This window comes from Corvus hawaiiensis, chromosome 5, assembly GCF_020740725.1.
Source record: "Corvus hawaiiensis isolate bCorHaw1 chromosome 5, bCorHaw1.pri.cur, whole genome shotgun sequence".
NCBI lineage: Eukaryota > Metazoa > Chordata > Aves > Passeriformes > Corvidae > Corvus > Corvus hawaiiensis.
The window spans coordinates 42,036,892-42,060,259 of record NC_063217.1 but is presented as its reverse complement, the minus strand read 5'-3'; the positions used below and the strand labels follow the sequence as shown (position 1 = coordinate 42,060,259).

Genomic DNA, 23,368 nt, shown 5'->3' with positions numbered 1-23,368 from the left:
CTGGCCCTCTTCCTGTATTTTGTTTGTGTGTGCACACGTGGGAGAGAGGAGATTAGGAAACTCCAGGGGTCTGCTATTGCTTCTTTCCCTTTTGTGGTTGGTTATGCCGCCTTCCCAGCACAGGTTGTGACATGCTCCCAACTTCAAGGGACTGAGGCAGAGGACTCCTCTTGCTGCATTTAGTAAACAAGGAGCTTGCCAGACTTTCTGTGCTGTTTTGCAAAAAAAATAACGACACTATCTTGGTGCAACACCAACTCTGTCTAGAGAAAGGCCAGAGATATGGATCCCACTTTGGAAAAGCAGCATTGACACTTTACTCAGAAGGGGGAGTTGATCTTCGTCTGAAACATGGATAAGAGCAATTGTCCTCTTTATACACTCTTGGGACACAAGAAATTTATTTCTTCCTTCAAATAAAGTACTATTTTTAAAAGGCCTCTCTTAGAATATCCCTGGCCAGATCCCCTGCTGATGTAAATCCACATCTCTCTTTGGACACCACTGTAGCAGTGCCAATTACAGAACTAAGAATGTAATTCCCATGTAAAGAAATTTTGTACATACATTTCTGCATGCACACACATTGATACACCCATAGGCATACCTATAACACACACTTGCTGTGCTCTTCAGACATCCTAGAAACAGGAGGCCTGAGCCTCACCTCAGTTATGGCCAGATTTAATCAACAGGGACTTCCTTTCAGTCAGATTACACCAGTGAAACCAGCACTGTGCCCACCAAAGTCCACAGCACGCAGAGGTTGCAGGATCAGCCCCTCATGGATGCTTCATGCCATGCTGGCATATGGACTAGGGTCAAAGTATTCCTGCTGCTGCACATTTTCCAGAGTCCAAACTATATGGCTCATATCTTTATACAGCCTAATAAAACTAATGAGATTTCCTCCCATGTTTTGAGGTCAACAAAATGTTTCTCTCTGCCTTCTCTCCTCAAGCAACAGCATGAAGATCTTGCTGTTCAACTCAAACCTTCAGGTGTGAGCACCAAAGTACTCAAGTACATCTTCGACCTTCAGCTGGTGCCTGTGCGCCCCCAGCTCTCAGTGCTTGGGTGAATAAGATGCCCCTGTTTCTGCCACAGGGGCAGAGGGGTTAGAGATACCCATCCAAGCCACTGGCCAAAGCAGTTTTCCACCCTAAGCCCTCCTCAAGAGTGCTGCAGCCAGACCCAGCCCACAAGGAGTAATGTCATTGTCCACACCTGAGCCTCCCCTGAATATCTTTTTTCTTCTCCATACTCTGCCTTTTGAGCCACAGCTTTAAGCTGTGGAGTATTTAGTTCTTTCTGTTGCTGGTGGGGGGTGACTTACCATTTGGATCAGCATCTTGAAAGAGTCATGTTACGGCTCTACCGAAATAATGGAATTGAGACAGCTCTTTCTCAATATTTGCAACTGCTCAGGTCTTCATTTCGCTTTGTCACTGCTTGGCACTTGGCAGATTTCAGAAAACATTGCATTACCCCGTGTCGGTATCTGAGGACACAGAGGCCTGGATGAACAATACTGACGCTTTGCAGAGTGCACTGTGAGAAAAACAAACTGCGTAAGCAGTTTATTCATTCTAGGAAAAAGCACATCTGAATATTATGTGACTTTGTCAGATGTCTTTTGCTTTTTTAAAAAAATGGGCTTCTATCAGTAACTTGTCTGCTGCCTTTCAAGGACCAAAAAACGCCAAAGGATTCTCCACAGAGAGACTGGAGCATTTGGACTTGTGTGAGGCTGGCGTGTCAATCTAGATATGAATAGTAACGTGAGTGAGGTTTTAAATAGACCTCAGCAAATGCAAATCTAGCTATTTTTAAAGTAATGCGCTGAATCGGAATCACAAATTAGATCAAATACTACAGCAAATATTAAATTCCAACAGCAGTTGAAAGGTCAGTGTCTCACTGTAGTGACACCGTACAATTTTGTGAGTGCAACACAGCTGTAGTGAACCTGAAACCAGCACTAAAAGTGGACGAGTGTGTATATCTGGCACCAATGAAACCTGAGAGAAACACTGATGCACATGAAAAGAGGATTATGGCAGCGCACGCTCGTGTGTTTGCTAACTTTGTGTGCCTCGTTAACCAGGGGCAAACAGACATCTACATACTCAGGCTGCCCAAAATACATTGTTCCCATAGAATATAATCCCAGTCTCCAGAATCGACTCCTGTAATAGGGCAGCATTCTTTCATGAAGTTATCTGGCGGCGAAAGAACGCGGCCCTTCGCTGGGTATTGACACTGGAGTTTAAAAAGCTAATTGTCGGTGGCCTTTAAAAATAGGAAGCACGAAGGCGCGTACCTCTCTTGAGGGGCGGAGGGAGCACAGCACTGCCGGGGGACCTCTGCAGCTACAAATCTGCCCTGAGGAATGCCACCAGTTAAAAATACTTCGCTGGCCCCTGCGTGAACTCAGCGGTGCCATCAGAACCATTAGATAAAAATAAGGTTTTCTTCCTTTTCGCTGTCCTTTATCCCCACGGAGCGCCCAAAGCCGCGGCTGGGGCGGGGCGGGGCGTGCCGTGCCCTGACACTAGCCGCCGCTGGGGGGCGCCCTGCCCGGCGGCTTCACGAGGCCGCCGCCCGGCTCCCCGCGCGCCTGCGCGTGGCGCGGCTCCGCCCCTCTCCCGCCGGCCGTGCGCGCGGGGCGGCTCGCGGGTACGTTGCGGCGCCGCGGGGGCGGGGGGAACATGGCGGCGCTCAGCGGCCCGCGCAGCCCGGCCCGCACCGCGCCTGGCCGCCGCCTGCGGGGCGGGACCTGGCCCTCCGCGTGCCTGCGGCTGGCCCTGTGCAGTCATGAGGGGCTTATGGCGTGTCCCTGCATAGATACACGTGTGCGTGCGTCCGTGCGTATGTATATGTGTCTGTGAGCCTGTATACACGCACGCAGGTGTGCGCGCAGGGCTCGGTGTGTGAACGCCATCAGACAGGGAAATCGGGATGTGCCGGCAAAACGTCCGCTGGTTTTCTGGTGTCCTGTGTGTTTCTTGTCTCTCCTGTCACTGCAGAAAGCAAAGGGGTTGCTGTTTCGTGCCTGTTGTAGATGCAGTGTTCTCCGGTGAAGTTGTCTTTGGGGAATTGTGTGGGTGTCGAGCACAGAGGAGCTGCTAGTGTGGAAAAATTGCGCTTGCCATTAGAAAGAAGAGGTTATAATTGTAATTGATTTGAATTGAGAGTGTTTTGCTGAGTAACAGTTTAATGTGTTCATTCTTTTACTTGCCCTGTTTGTCCACTGACAATGGCCGCTGTCACTGCCCAGTGTCTTCTGTTTTCAGAAGAAATAAAAACTAATTTTGAAGGAGTACAGCTCGTTCACACTTCTTTTATTTTTTCCCCAAATGGCTTTACTGACTTTAAAATTACATTTCTCTAACAGGCTGCCATAGTTATATCACAGGATATCTCTTTGATTTTTTATGTTTGTGTACATACACTGCTAATGCTTTTTTTTTCCCTGTTACATTTGATTCAGTGTGATTCCCTACTTTTATGCTGCTGTTCTTTCATGAAGTTTTTAATTAGAAACTATTCAATATCTGCAGATCTAGCAGGCAGGGTTTTAGACTATCAGAATATAGGTTATACTTTCTCTACTATTTTCTTTTTTACTGTTTGCAGAGGCTTTAAACAAAAAAGGCCTCTTATTTTTATTCTTTATTCAGGCTTATAGTAGGCGTTGAGTGTTGTTTTAGTTGAGTTTCTTCTTAATGACACTCATATCACTTTGTTTCCTAGAGAATTGGTGAGCAGAAAACTTGTTTTTAAGGAAATATCTGGCATGTGCTGAGAAACAAGTCAGAAAACCTGGCCAAAAGCTAATGTCGTCCGAAACGCCCACAGACAGGCCAGAGGTGCCAGTGGAAAGTACCCTGCTCCCTGAAGTTCCTGATGTGGAAGGAAAGGCGAAGGCAAGTGACAATCCAGTAGACAGACTGGAGGCAGGCTCGGGCAAGGAAGAATGCCTTGAGTCCTTGTCCAAGAGGCAAAAGAAGAAGCTGCTGAAGCAGAAGCAGTGGGAAGAACAGAAAGATCTACGGAGGTATGGTTTGCAAAGCAGCTTCCCATGCTTCACATGTAATGTTTAGTGTAAAAATAACGATGTGTCAGCAGAATTTGTTTGTGAATTGCTTCAGCAAATCAAGGCAGTTGAACCAGTTTTCTCCCACACCAGGTTTAAAGCAGTAGCCCCAGGCTACTTCATCAGCACTTGAAGAGGCTGTAAAGGTAAGCATCCCTTCCTCATACTAGAATTGTTCCTCGGCTTGAAGACGATGTCAGGAGGGATTCAAACATGCATGTTTTTGATTTGTCGGAAGGGAGAGAAAACGCGTGGCCTTGTTCCTTTCTGAATGGGCTGCGCCCCTTTCCCTGGTGGCATCAGACTTGAGAATCTTAAAAAGACACTGAATAAAAGCAGCTACCTTTGACACATGAAGTGCTGTGCTACAGGTTACATTGATTTATAATCTGTTGGAATAGTTTGGAAAGACGATGAGCTTCTGTTTTGTTGTGTTAAGAGAAAGTGTATCTGCAAATGCATTGATGGTGATTTATTCCTATCCTGCTGACTGCCAGGTGCTCCTTCCCGAGACAGTGGTTGTTGCTGTCTCTGAAATTTGGTCTCCCAACTGCCTGCTCCTGACAGGAGGATGGAACAATTTCTTCAGAAGCCTTTTGAAAAACTGTTCAGTGAAACAGGGTGTAAATTGCCTTCCTCATTCTGATTCTGATACTGTTATTTTGTCAGTCTTTTTGCTTAGTTCCGTTACAAGACGTGACTCAGAGCACCCTTAAATCTGTGAGACTCCCAGTATTGATTTAATTGAATTTGTGTCAGATATCTGTCTTTGTAGGTATTTACAGAACTTCACAAAGATGGGGGTGTGTTTTGTGCTGGTCTCAGTGTAGCACAAATGCAGCCAACAGGCTGAGTTTAAACTACCACAGCCACAGGACAACCACTTTGGCCCTAGAAGTCTGCATTTGTGTGCATAACATGGTACCTCAGAAGACTTGGCAGCACTTTTGAGGATTGATTTGTTTGTTTACTTAGGCAGAAACGAAAAGAAAAACGCCAGAAGAGAAAACTAGAACGTCAGTCAAAATTGGATTCCAGTAGTGAGGGGAATGACAGAAAGTGCATGCGCAGGGAAGCTGTTCCCAGTACGCTTCGCCTCATTGTGGACTGCAGCTTTGATGACCTGATGGTGTTAAAGGTAAAAGGAACTTCAGATTAACTAGGCATATTTAATTTTCTTAAATATAAGCTATATTTTCAGGAATTTCCCATGGGTTAAGGACTGAGTACTTTCACAGTGATAAACCTGCTTGATTCCTCAGATTAATTCTGTATGTTAATTAAATCCCTGTGATTTTTTTTTTCCTAGAATAATACAAATCAAGCACATGCACAGAGGTGTCTAAGTAGACTTGTGTGGAAGATGTGTGTGTCTCCAGCATAATCCCTTCACAGTGGGTGTTTTTTCTCTCAGGATCTGATGCCCACACTCTCTGAGTAGTCACTTTTGCCAGTTAAAAGCTTCCTTTTTCTCTCTTTAGCTTCTGACTGGCTCATTAAAAAGTATTTCGTGATGGTCTGTAATGAAGGACTAAGTAAAACCAAATTGTGTTGTGTACAGGATGTTAAGAAGCTCCACAAGCAGATTCAGAGATGTTATGCAGAAAACCGCAAGGCATTTCATCCTGTGCAGGTATGTTTGAACAAACTGAACGCTGACTGTTGCCAAGTACCAAACATGAGAACTCTAGTAGGAAAAAAAAATTTAAGCTGCCTCTTCCATAAGAAAATTACTTCTATTGTAACACCCACATTATAAATACACCCCTGTATATGGAACAGTATGTGCATGCAGATGAAAAGTGCCCCATCCAGGCGTGCCACTAAGATACTGTTGATACTCTCAGTTTTATCTGTGGCAGATCTTAAAAAAAAGTCACTCTAAGTGCAAATTTGTCTTTTAAATGTATCACTAACTATATGAATATGGTCCTAGTACCGCTTCCATCTAAAAAATAATTAAGAGTTTTAGCTGACAGTTCAGGGTAGCAAGAGAGGAAACAGATTGTGGAAAGTTAACATTTCTGTATTTTGTACCTCTTGTTTGTTCTGTTTGAAGTTTTACTTGACTAGCCATGGGGGACAGTTGAAGACCAACATGAACGAAAATGACAAAGGATGGGTGAATTGGAAGGTGAATAATTGAGTATTTCTGTAAAAGCTTAAAGTTTGGATTGTAGTTGTTAACTATATTGTTAGTTGTGAAGAACATAATTTTTTTACACCTGTGTTTTTCTAACACATGAGAGCAATAGCTATTTGACAAAGTGTGGCTTTTTGTCCTTTTAATTTATTTAACTTGAATAAACCAAAGACTGCTTCTCTTGAATCTAGATTTGATTTTTGTTTGAAAAACTACACACAGATCTATTTTCACTTGTCTTTATTGAACAAATTCCATGCTTGATAAACAAAGCAGGACTCCTTGATTTAGGCAGTTCCAGCAGTTGTCTGTCTTGACAGTGCTCTTTTTTTCTTGTCCAGAATAAGACTTCCAAGTCACGATGTGATTCTCTCATGTGCACCTTCACTTCCATCACGTTGCCTCAGCACTGAAATGTTCTTCAGAGAAGTAGCTTCTCTTATGGACAAACTCATGTTGGTTTTCCTTGTGACTCCCTGTTAAGCCACTATTCCAACAACTTCAAAGGAAGAGCATTTAGAATAAATAAAACCAGTCCAGTTTTCAGCAGTTCTCGTGCAATAGCTGCTTCATGAGAGCATAGCATAAACCTCTCTTACTGAACAATTAATGTTAACTAAGCATTTGCTTCTGGGTTCACTTTTTTTAGTGGACTTGAAAATTATTTGGATCTGTAGGAGAAATATGGTAACATTTGAAGGGAATCACAAGAACTTAAGGATTTGTAAAGTTCTTTCGGGGTTTCAGAAAATTTCCTGTTGATTTTTACAAGTCAGTGCTATAGGGATGGGATTGTTTATGCAGAAAATTAATCTGCACTGTGCTGTGTATTTGAACATGAAGGAGGAATGTGGAATGACCACATACTATTGGATTTATTTTTGCCAGTCCCATCTTGGGTCTGTAAAGCTTGGTCAGCAATTGAATGTAACTTCTTTTAACTACCTTTTTTTGAGGATATCCAAATTAGAACAGAGCACTATAGTGAGCTAATAAAGAAAGAAGACCTAGTATATCTTACCTCAGATTCCCCAGATGTTCTCAGAGAGCTTGATGAGAAGAAAGCCTATGTGATTGGAGGACTGGTGGATCACAATCACCACAAGGTAAACTGTGGGTCTGTTTCTTTGCATCTTTTTTTTTTTTGGCACCTTATTTGATATTATTGCTGTTCATGTGTAAGCTAACATAAATAATAATGAGAAAACGTCTTCAAAAAAGAATTCCAAAAAATGTTGAAGAAATGTGAAAAAAGCTTGTGGTGGTAGCAGTGGCTAGTGTTCCAGAGTTTTTTTATCCTTTACTCTTCCTCTGAAAAAATACCATGTGACTACAACCTGAATAACTTTGTACTTTAACATAAGCTCGCGTTTAAAAGCAGGCTATGGCTGGTGGTTCTAGAGCTGAGCTGTGTCAACAGGTTTCATTTACAGTCCTTTTGACCACAGGTCACAGTGTGACATATATAGAAAGTAGTGAGTTTGCCCGCGGTTGTAGCCGTTGAGGTACTGTCGAACCAGGGTAAGTTTCTTTTTGTAACCAACTTCTGAAGCAACATCATGGCAGCACAGGTGACCCTCCTGCCAGAAAACCATACTCATAGTAAATCTGTATGGGCTGATCTGAAACGGTGATTTTCAATCCACTTGTTTTGGTGTCTTTTCCCCAGGGAATTACTTACAAAAAAGCTGTAGAGCAGGGAATTGGTCATGCACAGCTCCCACTTGGAAACTTTGTCAAAATGAACAGTCGGAAAGTGTTAGCTGTCAATCATGGTGAGTTCTAAATCATAAAATAATTACATCATTTTAGAATATACCTGTGATAGTCACAGTTCAAACCCTCAGCACTGCAGATACCTAAACCTTGATCTATTATGTTGATATTTCTTGAATTTAGTTGCCTTCAGAATACACAAACTGCCCTGACCTTTAAATATTATAGATATGGTTAAATATAAATGATGGTGTCCTAGCCATTTAGAAGTGCACATTGTTTCCTGTTGGCTTGTCTGAGGATTACTTGTGGCTTTCTTACCATCCTGGTCTTGTTTCCAGGCTTACTATATAAGTGAGTGAAATGTGGTAAACTATCCAACATTGTATTTTATTGTACTTTATGCCAAGGGAGGATGGATGTTTGTGATGTTTTCACCTCTCTGGACAGCTTTGTTCAGCAGTAACTGCCTCAGTACATGTAGACTTTCCTCAGTTGGTATCAGCAGTGCTCCAAGTGCTGAGCTTTCATAACTGTATTTTTACCTGGTTTTCTGGTTGTGATTGAAGTATTCAACTGCTTAACCAAATGTTGAATCCACTCCTTTTAAACTTTCAGCTTTATCATTAGATTGTCTTTCAGTGTCATTAAACAAAAATATATGCAAAATGGAGCCTACTCAGACCTTCATGGAAATTTTTGACATGGTGTTGAAGTCTTTATTCCCTACAATGTGCCCCACTGCACATTCTTTAGTTTATCTTACCTTGCTTTATTTCAAGTTTATTTTTTTATGTAACACATTGCTTAATGATAACTTCATTTTCTTAAAGTGCTGTTGATTGATGAGGTTGGCATTTTCATTATAGTAATGATTATTTAAGCATGGAAGAGAATATAGTATGTCATAGGACTTAAAAATTACCAACCCTATGTATTTGTAAGATTTACATGTTTCTAAAATTGGATCTTTAGTTGTTGCTTTATACAGAAAGAAAGAGCTAATTATAGCTAATTATAGGAGGGGTAAAAATCTTTGTTAAAGTGAATCCACAGCAGGATTCTCCTGTCAAACGTGGAAGCATTGTTGCCTGTACAAAAGGCACTGGTGAGACTGCAGTATTGCAGGGACCTTTCTCCCTGAGAGAAATAGTGTCATGCAGCTGGAGACTCAGTGTGCTTGGCTTCAGGCTGCAGCAGTAGCAGAATTGCCTTGTCTGTTCCTGCCTGCACTTCATCAGCTCTGCTCTGAAGGTGCCACAAGAGAATGCACATAAACCTCTGTGAAGATGGGTTTGGGGGTGTGTTGCTATCGGCCATTCACTTACCTCCCTGTAACAGAGCTGATGGGCTTTTTTGATGTTGCAGTGTTTGAGATCATCCTTGCATATCTGGAGAAGAGAGACTGGAAGGAGGCCTTTTTCAGTGTCCTGCCACAGAGGAAAGGGGCTGTTCCTTTGGGAGTAGCCAGTGATTCGTCCAAACATGCACAGTCTGGAAAAGAAGATGAAGACAATGACTCGGACAGCAACTAGGCTTCAGAATCAGATGATGGGAAAGATGAGACTTGCAGTTCATGGGATAAAACTGGGACATGAAGTAGTTACACTTCAAAGACCATCTACTGCCCATATAATTCTGAACTGTCTCAGTGCTCAGTAGTCCCAGAGCTGTTTCTGTGCATGAAGGGTAAACTTAAATACAGCTTTTTACCTTGAAACTTCAATATAATAGCTTTAAAAAAAAAAAAAAAAGAAATTAATGGCAAATGCAGCATTTATTTTTTTTCCCAGGGAAGCTGTTTAATTTAATTTTTTAGTATTATTTTTTTATACATACCAAGTTGGGTGTGAATGCCAAGAGCATCAGTAGTTACTATTTTAATGTATACATTGTCTCAATTTCTGCTCAAAGTTCTCTTAAAAGCAATGAATGACAAGTGTTCCTTTGACTCCAAAACCTGTACCACTAGCGCCTGCTGCAAAGTGTGCATGAACACTCTAAAGAAAAATTCTGATTTTCCTGAGCATCTCAACAGACAATCACAAGCAACTGAACTGCCTGATTTTATATGTCATGTTTAGTTAGCTGAGATCAGTAGGTGAAGTGTGAATGTGAGGTTAAGCCAGTTCTTTATACTTGAGCTTGAGTGGGATGGGTGTCAGCACAGGATCAAATCACGTGCCTTGGCTGGCATGTGGTGCATTATCGCTGTCTCTGGCTCTGTCGTTTCTGTGCCGGAGCACGAGGTGTAGCAATCTCTGAAAGGCGTCTCTAAAGCAAAGCCGCTCGGCAGGATCAGCCACACACACTCACACACGTGTGCACACACAAACGCACGGGTAGCTTCAGTAATATGGCTCAGCGGCAAAGAGGCAGGAAGGACCTTGCATAGATTTCCACAGGAGCAGTTTATTGCTTCTACACTGCGAAGGGTTCTAGAGGCAAAGACCCAGAACAACAGAGAACTCAGGCTTAAGTACAGGAGTGGGGCTAGCACCAGGAACCAATGGTGTAAGGGCACAGGAGCAGTACAAAGGTGGGGAATGGGGACCAGTGGGGGAGCTCTGGGGGAGTGGCGAGGGGCAGAGGCCAATGGGGGGAACCTGGAGTGGAGAACTTTCTATGGCATGGAACATATAAGGTAGCAAGGGGGCGGAGCGGCCAACAGCCAGCCAGGAATGCAGAACTGGGGTAGATTGCCGTAGCAGAACAAAGCATTCTGGGAGAGGCTTCTTTTCTCACCGTGACCTTGACAGAACCCTCTGGACTAGGGACTAGGGACTGTCTTGCCCAGAACTCTCTCTGTCCCTTGTACCAGAGGCTAACCAGCCACCACAGTGCATCCTGAGATGACACAATCACTTTAGATTACTTCTTAATTTTCTTAGCAAAATTTCTCACACAGCCTCAGAACAACACCAGGAGACAGGAACTCTTCCTTAAAGGTCACTCACATTCAGTACTCCTGTGTAATCACATGATCCTATATGTGTTGTATTGTCTGTCAAATATTTTTCCTTTAAGAAAACAAGTCATAGTCTTGGCTGGATGTTCTGATTCATCTTATTCCTAACTGACTTATGTGCTTTGGCAAAGTAGTGAAGTGGACACCCTGGAAGTGAGGCTTCACTGTGAACCTGCCCCACCCCTTTTTCTCCAGGGAGTAGCCAGGTAGCTGCAGTGCCTGAAGAAGTGCAGCTCTCCCACGGGTTGGCTGAAGAGCATGAGGACACAGCATCCACAGCATCATGAGGACACACATTCCTCTCTGCTGAGCTGCAATCAGAGGGCCGATTCAAGTATGGCTTGCCTTGTGCCCATTTTTCTTCCTCCCTTTGTTGTTACTGCTTTCAAGTGGAGACTACAAGTGGGATCCCTACGGGTCCCTATGGTCTGTAAAGGGTTGGCAGCCGACTGGTTATGGTTACACGCTTAGTGCACTTCTCTCTACTCCTTTTAAATGGCCAATAGAAAAGTTTCTTCTCTTAAAAGGATGGATTGTGGTTTGTTGCTGAAGTTCCATGGGGGCTTTTTTTAGGCTTTACAAAACTGTAATTGCTTTGTTGCAGAAACTAGATCAGCCTTTTCATAAAAGCATTGCTGGTTGTATTTCTGTAACAAAAAAGGCAGCATAAGTATATCCAGCATGTATTACACTGATTCTCTAACTGAAATGTGTAAAATTGCAAGGAATTACACCTTTACAGCTGAGGTTCTGCATGTTAACGCACGTAGCACCTATTAAACCTGATCTAAGACTCCTCAGTCTGTCCAAGGTTTCCTTAAGACCATACATATGCCTCATTTACTCAGGCTTGAGAGTGCAGGAGCAGGTGGCTTAGACAAACTGGGGACTTTTAAGAGACATGCTGAAAGGGTTCCCAAAGCATCTTATAGAATTGTTGTGCAACTTAAAACACAGCCTGTCTTACAACTTCACCAGTGAAATTAGATACACACATCCACACACATACAGGTGTTTTTAAATTCAGCTGTTTAAATCTGAAGCTTACCTGTCTGTGGAGAAATAGAAGAAAAACATAGTCTGGTATGTTGCTCCTTGAAGGCTGCTCATGCCAACTGCACAGTGTCACAAGGTCTCGGTGGCTGCTGCCTATGCATATACGTTGCTTGTCTCACCCACCTGCTCTTGTCCCCCATCACAAGAAGCATGGCCAGCAGCTCAAGGGAGGTGATCCTCCCACTCTGCTCTGGTGAGATCCCATCTGCAGTGCTGCATCCAGAGCTGGGGCTCATGATATACGAAGCCCATGGACTTGCTTGAGCAAGTCCAGAGGAGGCCATGAAGATGCTCAGAGTGCTGGGGCACCTCTCCTGCAAACAGGCTGAGAGAGCTGGGGCTGTTCAGCCCAGGAGAAGAGAAAGCCCTGGGGAGACTTTAAAGCACCTTCCAGTACTTGAAGGGGGCCTACAGAAAAGCTGGAGAGGGACTTTTTACAAGGACAGGTAGTGATAAGACAAGGGGGAGTGGTTTTTAACTGACAGAGGGTGGGTTTAGATTAGATATTAGGAAGAAATTCTTCATTGTGAGGATGAGGACTTTTAGTCTTTTTTCATTTTGGATTTACATACTGTATACAAGTTATAGCACTGTTTGGCACTCTGGTGTTCTAGCTTGTGGCATGCTACTTAAGAAAGCACATTTATTCTTAATTTTCAATCTACAGACCTGGCTGTTCTCAGTATTTTCAAGATGGTCACTTGCATATTTCAGGCATGGCCCACTAATGCATTACACTTGAAGCAGAGATAAATCACTGTACTGTTTTATAATAAAAAAAGACAAGGAATTTGTTTCTGATAACAGAAATATGTACATGCAGTGCTCTAGGGCACTTCTTAAAGCAAGATCCTTCTTTGAACCAGCTTTAGCCATACAAAATTAATGAAACTGTAGAAAAACACATAGGGAGGTTCTCTGCTTCATGCTGCTGTACTCAGGGAAGATCAGGTCTGACATGCTTGTCTAGCCAGGACTTACATCCTGGGCCACCATGATGCTGAGAACAGAACATAAAAAGAGAAGCTGCGCAGAAGATCTAGAAGAACAGGATCACTGTGTTTCACCACCACCAGGCGTCATTGCTGTGCTTAGGAAAGCTGACTTTCATCACTAAGCTTTGTGAAGTTTCAGGTACTGCCCGAACTATTGCTCAGCAATGCTGGGCAGCAGAATACACCCAGAGATCTTTAAACATGTGTAGTGAAGCATTAAAAAGGCAATAAAGAAGGTATGGCTCAAGGAACCTGAAAAGAAAGAAACAGAAAATAGGAAGGGGATATGGCAGAAAGTAAAACCTTCTGGCTGAAATGGGCAAACTTTCTTTTAGTTGCATGCAGCGGGAAGGTCACAGCAAGATGCCATAAGTAATCCTGTTGGTTTTTTCCCTTCCCACTGAGCCTCAATCCCCTTGGTTCAGATTTCTGAAGTCAGGGACCCCAGCAGTGTTCATCTGCATCCATGTTGTGACAACTTCCTAAACACTGTACTGCTGCAGGTTAGTGTACTTTCCCCCTTCTTGTCCATTTCCTGGATTCAGGTTAATTTGCCTTTGATTTGGTTTCCACATGTCCCATAATATATGCTCACTGACCCTATGTTTGGTTATGGAGCAGTAGTGTTTGATTCTAGGCATGACTGCAAGAAGAGCATCTGAATGATTTGAGTGGAAAAGAGCCTTTCTGAATAGCCCCATCTCAGAGGCTTTTGGTCATGAAGTTGACAATGGTGGTGAGTTTTGCAGTGCAAGCCGGCGTGCTGCACAGGGGTGTAACTGTCCAAGGGGATCCACACTGATGGTTATTCCAAAAACCTGTGCGCATGACAAGGCACATGAGCTCAGGGCAGTCTTGGGGCTATGTGGCTGCCAGCTGCAGGAGTGCAGGATGTGGCATTCTTAAAATCCTTAGAACTTGAGGATAAGGTCAGGGAAGTTTGAAGAGTTCCAGTGTTTTTTTGATTTAAACAGAACTTTTTATTGCTCAGGCTGTGCTGCAGATCACGTTGAAGATCACAGGTTTACTGCACCATTATTGGTGTTGGTTCATATTATTGTAAAGTATCCATTTATTCTGCAGGAGGGTTTTTAAATAACCTATGAGTAAGCACACATTCTTCTTGTCATAAGTAATTCTGAAAAGCAGAGATGGACTTCAGAGTGACTTCCAAATCTAAAGCTGAATAAACTTTGGCCCATGTTTGAAATGTATCCCTTCACTGTCCCTCTTCCAAGAAGGTGTCTGTGTTAGCTGGAACAACAGCATCTACTACTGACAATACTAAAGCCAAAATAAAGTGTTTGATTCATATTCATTCCCTTTTGCTGCATTTTTACTTCAAGTAGTATAAGATGTGCTTTTTTTCTTCTTGTTTGCCTTGTTTGGCTGACAGGAGCCAGAGAGTGACGAAAGCTGATAGTTGTGCAGACCTTCTAGCCTTGGTGCCATGAAAGCCATGGGACAGATAAAAACTCAAGGCAAGAACAAGAAGCAGAGACGAAACAAAGCCCAAGGCAAGAACAAGAGGCAAACATGGAACAAACAGGATGCTATGACCTGAGCCTCTGGTGCAAAAGGATGATTAGCCAGGACAACGCTATCACAAGAGGGAATCTGCAAGGATTTGATAGTGTTGCTATGGGAATGGGGCAGGGGGGTTTGAGCCTATGGATTTGCCCAGAAGTAGTAAACTATAAAACGCTGCTAACTTGTACTGGCTTTGCTTGCTTTGCTTGTTACATCCAGCAGAGTCCGTGCCTCTTCAATCCCTGCATTTGGCTGTGATATTTTCAGAGGAAGAAAAGGCATTATTTATTATTATTTTCTAAAAGGAAGAAAAGGCATTATTTTAAAAAGGGGTGTTCATACTTAATCAAGTACTCTCCTTGGATATTATTTTCCCCTTCAAATTCTTCTAATACTTCCTCTAAACCCACAAACTTTTAAAACTACTGTTTTGCTAATTTGCACCTTCCACCTTTGGCTTTTCTTCAGCTTACTAAAATGAGTAAGGCATTAACCCATGAGCAGTTGATTTATTTCCTGTGTGTTTTGGAAAGGTGTTTATTTCTGGATGTCTTTGTTCATGTTCATGTTCATGTTCAAAGTGGATGTCATCCCATATGTGCTTAATTCAGCTCCATTGCCTTGTCACACACAGCTGTATAATCTTCAGATATGATCCCTAAGCTTTTTGAAGGGCATAACCTGCTCTGCCAGCTAGTTCTGAATCTTACCTGCTGCTCAATCTCTGTGCTTCAATACTAATGAGTACTTGCAGGGTTTTGTGTTTTGTGTACCTAATCTTTTGGACATCCTTAAATGTGCAGGTGGAAAAATACAAAGGGTTTGGACAGTCACAGCTTCTATACTGTGCAGGGTGGGACTTCAGAAATGTTGCCTTTTTTTTCCAATCTTCTACTAACATGTGTGTCCCAGAACTTTTGGGTTACCAAGTTCTTCAGAAGTGAATCATAAAAGAGTAAGTTGGAAACTGCTATCACACAGTAGGAAGAAATGCTGGAATTTCAATTTAAACACCCTCCAGAAGGCTTATTTATCTTAACAGCTAAGTCACTGTCTGAAAGAAAGAAATGTACCTTGCTAAGCTTAAAATCAACACGGTAGATAAAGAAAAAGTAACCTATTTTAAAAAATGCTAAAGTTTTAGCTAAAATTAGTATGCATTTTATTATTTGTAGGGCAGAATGTGTAGTTGTCAGTAAAATCTGTGATGCATAACTGCCCTTAAAAGTTTTTTTTTTCTCTAAATTAGAGTTAGGTCACTCAAGCTGTGATTAAAATAGTCTCCTGTTAAATAGAGCCAGGTCCAGTGCAGAACTTATTTTCCATTAAAAGAAAGCTGGTTTAGAAAGCACTAGCTCTCTTCACCTGGAGCCAGTATCATGCATTGCTTCAGGAAAGCAAGCAATGCAAGGCTGCTCAGCCCTGGCAGGAGTAAGGAATGGGAAGCAGGCTATGCTGCCTGTGAAGTGGCAGTAAAGAACCACTTCCCACTACAAGTGCCCTGTAGTCAGAAACTGTAGCTGTAGCTACAATCTGCTGAGCATGGCCAACGATTCATAACATAATAAGTTACAGTCCCCAAGTGAAGATAACCTAGAGTTGCAAGAACAGGCCTTTGCCCCCTGTTTCTAACTTGTCTTGTGTGCAACCTTGTAGGGCATGCCCAGCCACTGCCCTGGAGGAATGCCTGCTGAGATAAGGTGATTGAGCAATCTCCCAGCAGGACCCCCCCTGGGAAGGCAGCTACTCTTCAGTTATGGCGAGAAAAAGACAGACCCAGAATCTTCTGGGAGACCCTGTGCAGATCCTTTGTAACCCATTGGCCTTTACCCTCTGAGACCCATCCCCTGTATCCCTATAAAAGCTAGCCCTCTGCCCCTGTGGGGGAGAGCCCTCATCCCTGGCCTCCCCTTCGCTGGAGTATGGACCAACAATAAAGCTACCTTTTGTGCAGAACCAGCCACATGAGCCTCTCGTCTCTCTCTGGTCTGGCCTGGAGGCTGCTCTGCAGAGCTGAGCTGAAATCACGAGCTGATAATCACTAAAGAGCTGACAGCCTCTGCACGGGCCCTCCTAGCCAGCAGCTGAGGGAAGACAACGGGCCTCAGGAAGGCGATTCCTTTTGGGACCATCTCTCCGGTCCGGTCACAGCTTCCTCGGTCAGAGCTACTGACCCCTCACCAGCTGCCATACAAGCTCACCAGCCGTGAACACCTCCAACATGTTCTTTGTCTTCAGCCTCTGACACACATTTCACTGGAATCTGCTGAGGTTAATAAGTCACTGGAGAGTGGATGTTAATGTATCATGTTCAGCTGGATAAAGTGAGATAAAAAAGATGGTAAAGGAATTATGTATCATATTTCCATAGAATTACAGGCTATCCTGAGTTGGAAGGGACCTGCATCAAAGTCCAACTCCTGGCCCTGTACAGGGCAGCCCCAAGACTCACATCCTGCGCCTGAGAGCATTGTCCAAACCCTTCTTGATCTCTCCCAGGCTGGTGCTGTGACCACTGCCCTGGGGAGTCTGTGCCAGTGCTCAACACCCTTTGGGTGAAAAACGTTCTCCTAATACCCAACCTAAACCTCCCCTGACACACCTTCATGCCATCCCTTTGGGTTATGTCACTGGTCACTAGAAAGAAGATACTTTAATTGTATAAAAAGGAGTAAAATATGTAGATAAACATAAAGAAAAATTCTTTTCATAGTGAACAGCCCTAAAAGTGGAGAGGTCTAGGGATCAGCGAAGTATTTTCTGGCAAAGGGTTGAGCCAGGAGGCCTGTGCAAGCAAGTTGTAAAGGGGCGGCACTGTGGTTTCCCTGCATGCCAGGGCCCGTGTATCCTCTGAGCTGGAGTCTCACCCTCACTTATCTTTAGGAATCTGGCAGAGCAAAGCAAATAAAGCAGCTTCTGCAACATGGTTATGCAAGTCCACTTGTGCCTCACTGAAACCATGTGCAGTCTCTTTTGTTGTCACCTTCTGCCTAAAGACCATGACGCCTATCCCTGCACAGGCTGCAGACAGGATCCACTGTCTCATCCAGTGTTCTCAGTTGGAGGCACTTACTCAGGCCGAAGGACATGGTTTCCAGATAGCCTCAGCTCCATTTTCTGGAAAAAAAAAAAAAAAAAGGAAAAAATCATGGCCTTGATATGCATATAGCTAAAGATATGCAGAAAGTTTTGAGGGGAAAGGAAACATAAAGGGATATGAGAAATAAACCACTAAGGAAAGGGTTGGGAACTTCAGAAGAATCATAGAATCATTAAGGTTGAAAAAGACCTCTAAAATCACCAAGTACAAAAGAAGGGAAGAAAGGAAAAAATAAATATCAAGGAATAGAGTGGACTAGAAATACTTCATTCTGATACAAGTTATTCTAGGAAGTGCAAATCACTAGGTGATTTACCTCCTGAGAGGAATAGAGAGCTTTGGCTGGAACACAGGAGAAAAAGGAGAGTTTATGGCCTTTGGAAGAAAGGGCTGGGAGCTCAGGAGGATTACAAGGATATTTTGAGTTTTTGCAGGGAGAAAATTAGAACGGCCAAAGCCCAGCTAGAACTTAATCTGGTTACTGCCATTAAAAAATAAAAAATGTTTCTATATATACATTAACAGGAGCAGGGCCCCATCATGTGTAATGGTGACTTGGGAAGACAAATGCCATCATTCCAAATGTCCACGCCTTCCTCCTTCTTCCCCCACTTTATACGCTAAGCATGATGTCACATGGTTTGGGATAGCACTTTGGTCAGTTTGGGTCACCTGTCCAGGCTGTGTCTTCTCCCAGCCTCCCAGGCACACCCAATTTCCTCACCAGTGTGGCCATATGAAATGCAGAAAAGGTGTTTGCTCTGTAAACCACGCTCAGCAATAACAAAAACATCCCTACATTATCAGTCCTGTGTTCAGCACAAATCTAAAACCCAGTCTCAAACCAGCAACTGTGAAGAAAGCTAACTCTGCCCCAGCCAAAACCAGCACAGAAGTTCAACAAGGCCAGGTGCCAAGTCCTGCCCTTGGTAACAACAACCCCAGGCAGCACTACGGGAAAAGCTGCCTGGAGGAAAAGGACCTGGGGGTGCTGGTTGACAGTGGCTGGACATGAGCCAGCGCATGCTCAGGTGGCCAAGAGGGCAAATGGCATCCTGGCCTGGATCAGAAATAGTGCAGTCAGCATGACTAGGGAAGAGAAGAATTTTTTCTGGAATTAATTATAGTCATACAGGTAAACATGAAAAAGTGCTATACTTAGTAATTACTAGTCAGATTACATGCAGCATTTTATCTCTTTTTCACTTGTTTCTGAAGGAAAAATCTTGATTTCAGGATGCTGGGTGTAATATAAAAATAGATGAGGCTTGAAGTCCCCAGGAAAGGCAGTGCTGACCTATTGAAGAATGGTTAGAGGATCAGGGGCATGAGTCATTGATAGAATTATGGGATCAATAAAAGAACTGTACAAGCAAAAGGCCTGCAAGCAAAAGCTAGTGTGAGAAACTGCCTGCATGAGAAAGCACCTGTGTGAGAAACAAGCCTGGGAACAAGAAGGGAGTTTTTAGGATGTGCAGCTGTGCAGATAAGATGTACTGACCAGGAGAAGGGAGGGTGAACTCTGAATTCTTTAATCATAACGTAACTAGTAGAAGCTTGCCAATGTAGTCTAATTATGTAGAAGCAGAAACGCACTTTGATAGGTTTATGCCACTTAAGAGTTAACAAGCTGAGATACTATATAAGTGCCTCTGGATTGCTAATAAATGGAGCTTGCTTTTATCAACCATATTGGCTGTTCTGCAATTTCTCCCCCCGCCGCAGTCACCGGACTTTTCCAACATTTGGCGCCCGAACTTGGACTGGCACTTCGTTTCTTTTGACTCGGCGGGAAGCCAACTGAAGCGCCAGAGCAGCGCCGGCAGGCGTAAGGATCAGCAGCTGCGGGCTGGCGCCTGATTCCAGCCTGGACCGACCGAAAAGCGGGGTCCGCCGTTTGGCTGACAAGGGCTAAACCTGAAAGGCTGCACGACCCTGACAGCAGGGACAGCGCGGTAAGACGCGGAATTGCGGTTAGACAGAGATTGCGGTTGGATGCAGATTGCGGTTAGACACAGAGATTGCGGTTGGACGCAGATTGCGGTTAGACACAGAGATTGCGGTTGGACGCAGATTGCGGTGAGACGCAGAGATTGCGGTTGGACGCAGATTGCGGTTAGACACAGAGATTGCGGTTGGACGCAGATTGCAGTGAGACGCAGAGATTGCGGTTGGACGCAGATTGCGGTTAGACACAGAGATTGCGGTTGGATGCAGATTGCGGTGAGACGTAGAGATTGCGGTTGGACGCAGATTGCGGTGAGACGCAGAGATTGCGGTTGGACGCAGATTGCGGTTAGACACAGAGATTGCGGTTGGACGCAGATTGCAGTGAGACGCAGAGATTGCGGTTGGACGCAGATTGCGGTTAGACACAGAGATTGCGGTTGGATGCAGATTGCGGTTAGACACAGAGATTGCGGTTGGACGCAGATTGCGGTGAGACGCAGAGATTGCGGTTGGACGCAGATTGCGGTTAGACACAGAGATTGCGGTTGGATGCAGATTGCGGTTAGACACAGAGATTGCGGTTGGACGCAGATTGCGGTTAGACACAGATTGCGGTTGGATGCAGATTGCGGTTAGACACAGATTGCGGTTGGATGCAGATTGCGGTGAGACGCAGAGATTGCGGTTAGACGCAGATTGCGGTGAGACGCAGATATTGCGGTTAGACGCAGATGTTGCGGTGAGACACAGATACAGCGGTAAGACGCGGAATTGCGGTTAGACGCAGATTGCGGTGAGACGCAGATATTGCGGTGGGACGCAGATATTGTGGTGAGATGCAGACTTGCGGTAGGACGCAGATACGGAAACAGAGGTGGCCCTTGATTTATTTTTACGCTTTTTTGAAAAGCGGGGACTTAAGGAAGTAAACCTTTATAAGGAACTAGCTGATCCAAGATCGTTTAAAAAGAAAGCTAAAGAAGCAAAAGCTCTCAAAGTAACCTGGAGAGCAGTAACTAGCACTCTCACAGAGATAAAAACAGAAAAGACAGTGGCCGCAGCCGCCATAGAGACTTTAGAGAGTGGCAACGCTGGCTGTAACGGCTCCGGGAAAGGAACAGACGGGGTCTTACGGAGCGGCGGGCAGAGACCGGAGTGGAGCTGCTAAACTCGGCAGAGCAGAATGTTACCCCTCCGACATCTGAGGGAGAAATGGTCGCGAACGCGGAAGCAGAGCCACCAGACCCAGGGGGTGGGGCGCAGGCGGGCCAAGGAGACACAGGCAGTCCGGGTGCCCTGCTGAAAGCGGCAGAGCAACGGAGCGGTCCTAAAGCCCAGCCAAAAGCGGCAGAGAGCAACGCCCCCCGCCGAACAGCAGAACATCTGGCAGCAGAGCGGCTTCTGCGGTTTCATCGCCTGCAAAGCCAAAGCCAGCCAGGGCTGCCGGAACTCAGCCCCAAAAGAGGGAGAAACACCAAGAAATGATGCAAGAAGTAATCAGAAAGCTTGCTGACTTATCTACACGAAGCATTTTGCAGTCTATCTTTACAGCAGATGTCCTGTGTTCAAATTACTACATCAGCATCGTACAGTTGTTGTTAACCCCTTCACAGTTCCTGCTCTGGGAACGAACGTGGACTGCAATGCTGCAGAATGTCCTGCAACAACAGGGACAAGTCATCCCTGCATCACTAACCAGAGAGGTGCCCAGCAAGTGGTGCCGTGCTACAGGACCCCGAAGCAAGAAGGCAAAGTCAGCATCAGCTCCTGAGGAAAGTGACGCCACTACTTCAACAGCTAGAACTCTGAGACCTCTGTCCCGAGGAGCCTTGGGAGAGGCTGCAGACGTGACTGAGTGAAGGAGCTGAGGACTTGCCAGATCCACCACTCTCCATAGCAGGAGAAATAGCGAGACTCTGGGGCGAAAGTAACAGCTGCCCTAGGTGGTTGCTAGTGACTTGTGGTGGGTGTCGGAGAACTTTCTCCAAAGACAAAACTAAAAAGGAGAGTTGCATAAATTTTTGGGTATAACACCAAACACAGAAGTAAAGTGAAAAATTGTTTTTTGACTGTCTTGAAACAAGAGCATTAGCAGACATTTTCAATCAGCTGTCTGCCCATTTAGATCAAGTGAAAACAGTCAGTTTGGCTAGCATTTATGTTTTTACCTGGTACTTTAGCAGCCAGGGCTTATGCTATTTTGCATAAACTTGCTTGCTGGGAGAGGGGTAAGTTAAACATAACTTTGCAAATGCTTGATGAGTTAAGTGTAAATGTTACTAGTGTTAGACATACAATATTATAAAATTAAGTAGCAATTGACTTTCTACTATTAGCTCACAGCCACAGCTGTGAAAAGTTCTAAGGTATGTGTAGGTTAAGGGGGTTCTGGGGGTCCAGTCGGGACGGCCGGACGTAGACGGTGACGGATGGAGACGAGAGATCTCTATAGGCAGGTCTTGGGACACAGCCGGTTTATTGTAAAGGGCGTGGGTATTGGGGCACTGCTCAGAGCTGGTAGACTCAGCTCTGAGCAGGCCCAAGAGAGCAAGAGAGTGAACGGGTGAGAGAGAGAGAGAGAGAGAGTAGGAGCAAGAGTAGAAGTGGAAGAGAGGAATGAATAGAAGAGAGAATGAATAGAAGTGAGAATGAGAATGTCTGAAGTCCTGGTTACAATACAATAAATCATCTTCTGTACTGAATATTCTAATTGTCACTAACCAATCTAATACAAGATACAAATCCTATAGCATTTACATACAGCCTATAAGAGTTCTTATATTACCATAGAGTGTTACATCTTAACTTCTAAAAACTACTCTTTGGACCCCTTCTGCTGAGCTAGTACGGTCTGCTCTGACCCTTGGACCTGTTTGCAAGCAGAAGGTATTGTTCCATCAAGAGGGGATTACTTCAGTGGCCATACCATTGTTTTCTAGTTGTTCAGTAACTAAGACCTGGTATTTCAAAAGTGGCTTTCATTTCGATGTTGCCTGTAGTTTTCATATTCCCAAAATCTTTTGTCAGGCAATCATATTTCCAAGGCTTTCCTGTTTCATCTTCCCCAACAGGTATGTGCTATATAAATCTTTCTAACCACTCTGTCCTAATTCATAAGCAGATAAGTAAGTTACATCAATTAACCACCCAATTACAGAAAGAAGATGGTCTCGGCTTAAAAAGATGGTTAAAGTTACTAGGTTTAAAATCATGGCTAGTTTTATTTGTGTAGCATTTGATTACTGTAGGACTAGTAATATTGTTAATAATAGTGTGCTTACCTTGCCTATGCCAATGCTTGCAGAAGATGATATACAAAGTCACTACATCTGTGACCAATCAAGTATTGCTTGTACAAAAAGAAAAAGGGGGAATTACTGAAGAATAGTTAGAGGATCAGGGGCATGAGTCATTGATAGAATTATGGGAACTGTACAAGCAAAAGGCCTGCAAGCAAAGGCTAGTGTGAGAAACTGCCTGCATGAGAAAGCACCTGTGTGAGAAACAAGCCTGGGAACAAGAAGGGAGTTTTTAGGATGTGCGGCTGTGCAGATAAGATGTACTGACCAGGAGAAGGGAGGGTGAACTCTGAATTCTTTAATCATAACATAACTAGTAGAAGCTTGCCAATGTAGTCTAATTATGTAGAAGCAAAAACGCACTTTGATAGGTTTATGCCACTTAAGAGTTAACAAGCTGAGATACTATATAAGTGCCTCTGGATTGCTAATAAACGGAGCTTGCTTTTATCAACCATATTGGCTGTTCTGCAATTTCTCCCCCTGCCGCAGTCGCCGGACTTTTCCAACGC

At 44.1% G+C, this 23,368-nt stretch overlaps 1 protein-coding gene and 3 long non-coding RNA genes across 9 annotated transcripts; 2 read left to right on the top strand and 2 right to left on the bottom strand.

Annotated features, from left to right (window-relative positions):
- The first annotated feature begins 2,634 nt into the window (after positions 1–2,634).
- TRMT10A (tRNA methyltransferase 10A) lies at positions 2,635–11,003 on the top strand. Of its 6 annotated transcripts, none has more exons than XM_048303421.1 (8): positions 2,635–2,679; positions 3,757–4,060; positions 5,075–5,237; positions 5,661–5,732; positions 6,159–6,233; positions 7,199–7,348; positions 7,912–8,017; positions 9,327–11,003. In XM_048303421.1, exons 2-8 carry the CDS (start codon positions 3,840–3,842, stop codon positions 9,491–9,493), a joined length of 954 nt encoding a protein of 317 aa, XP_048159378.1. In that variant the 5' UTR covers positions 2,635–2,679; positions 3,757–3,839; the 3' UTR covers positions 9,494–11,003. The 6 variants fall into 6 exon arrangements, with proteins under 6 accessions (XP_048159378.1, XP_048159380.1, XP_048159379.1 ...); XM_048303423.1 differs by lacking the exon at positions 2,635–2,679 and adding an exon at positions 2,710–2,853; XM_048303422.1 differs by lacking the exon at positions 2,635–2,679 and adding an exon at positions 2,710–2,871.
- On the bottom strand, positions 6,468–9,375 carry LOC125325886. The gene is made up of 2 exons (XR_007203596.1): positions 9,287–9,375; positions 6,468–8,024 (listed from the first exon to the last, which is right to left on the bottom strand). It is a non-coding gene; the product is annotated as an uncharacterized LOC125325886 (long non-coding RNA).
- Positions 11,004–17,192: 6,189 nt separating the features above from the next.
- On the bottom strand, positions 17,193–20,754 carry LOC125325887. The gene is made up of 2 exons (XR_007203597.1): positions 20,691–20,754; positions 17,193–17,624 (listed from the first exon to the last, which is right to left on the bottom strand). It is a non-coding gene; the product is annotated as an uncharacterized LOC125325887 (long non-coding RNA).
- On the top strand, positions 20,208–23,310 carry LOC125325885. The gene is made up of 2 exons (XR_007203595.1): positions 20,208–21,923; positions 22,629–23,310. It is a non-coding gene; the product is annotated as an uncharacterized LOC125325885 (long non-coding RNA).
- The last annotated feature ends 58 nt before the right edge of the window (positions 23,311–23,368 follow it).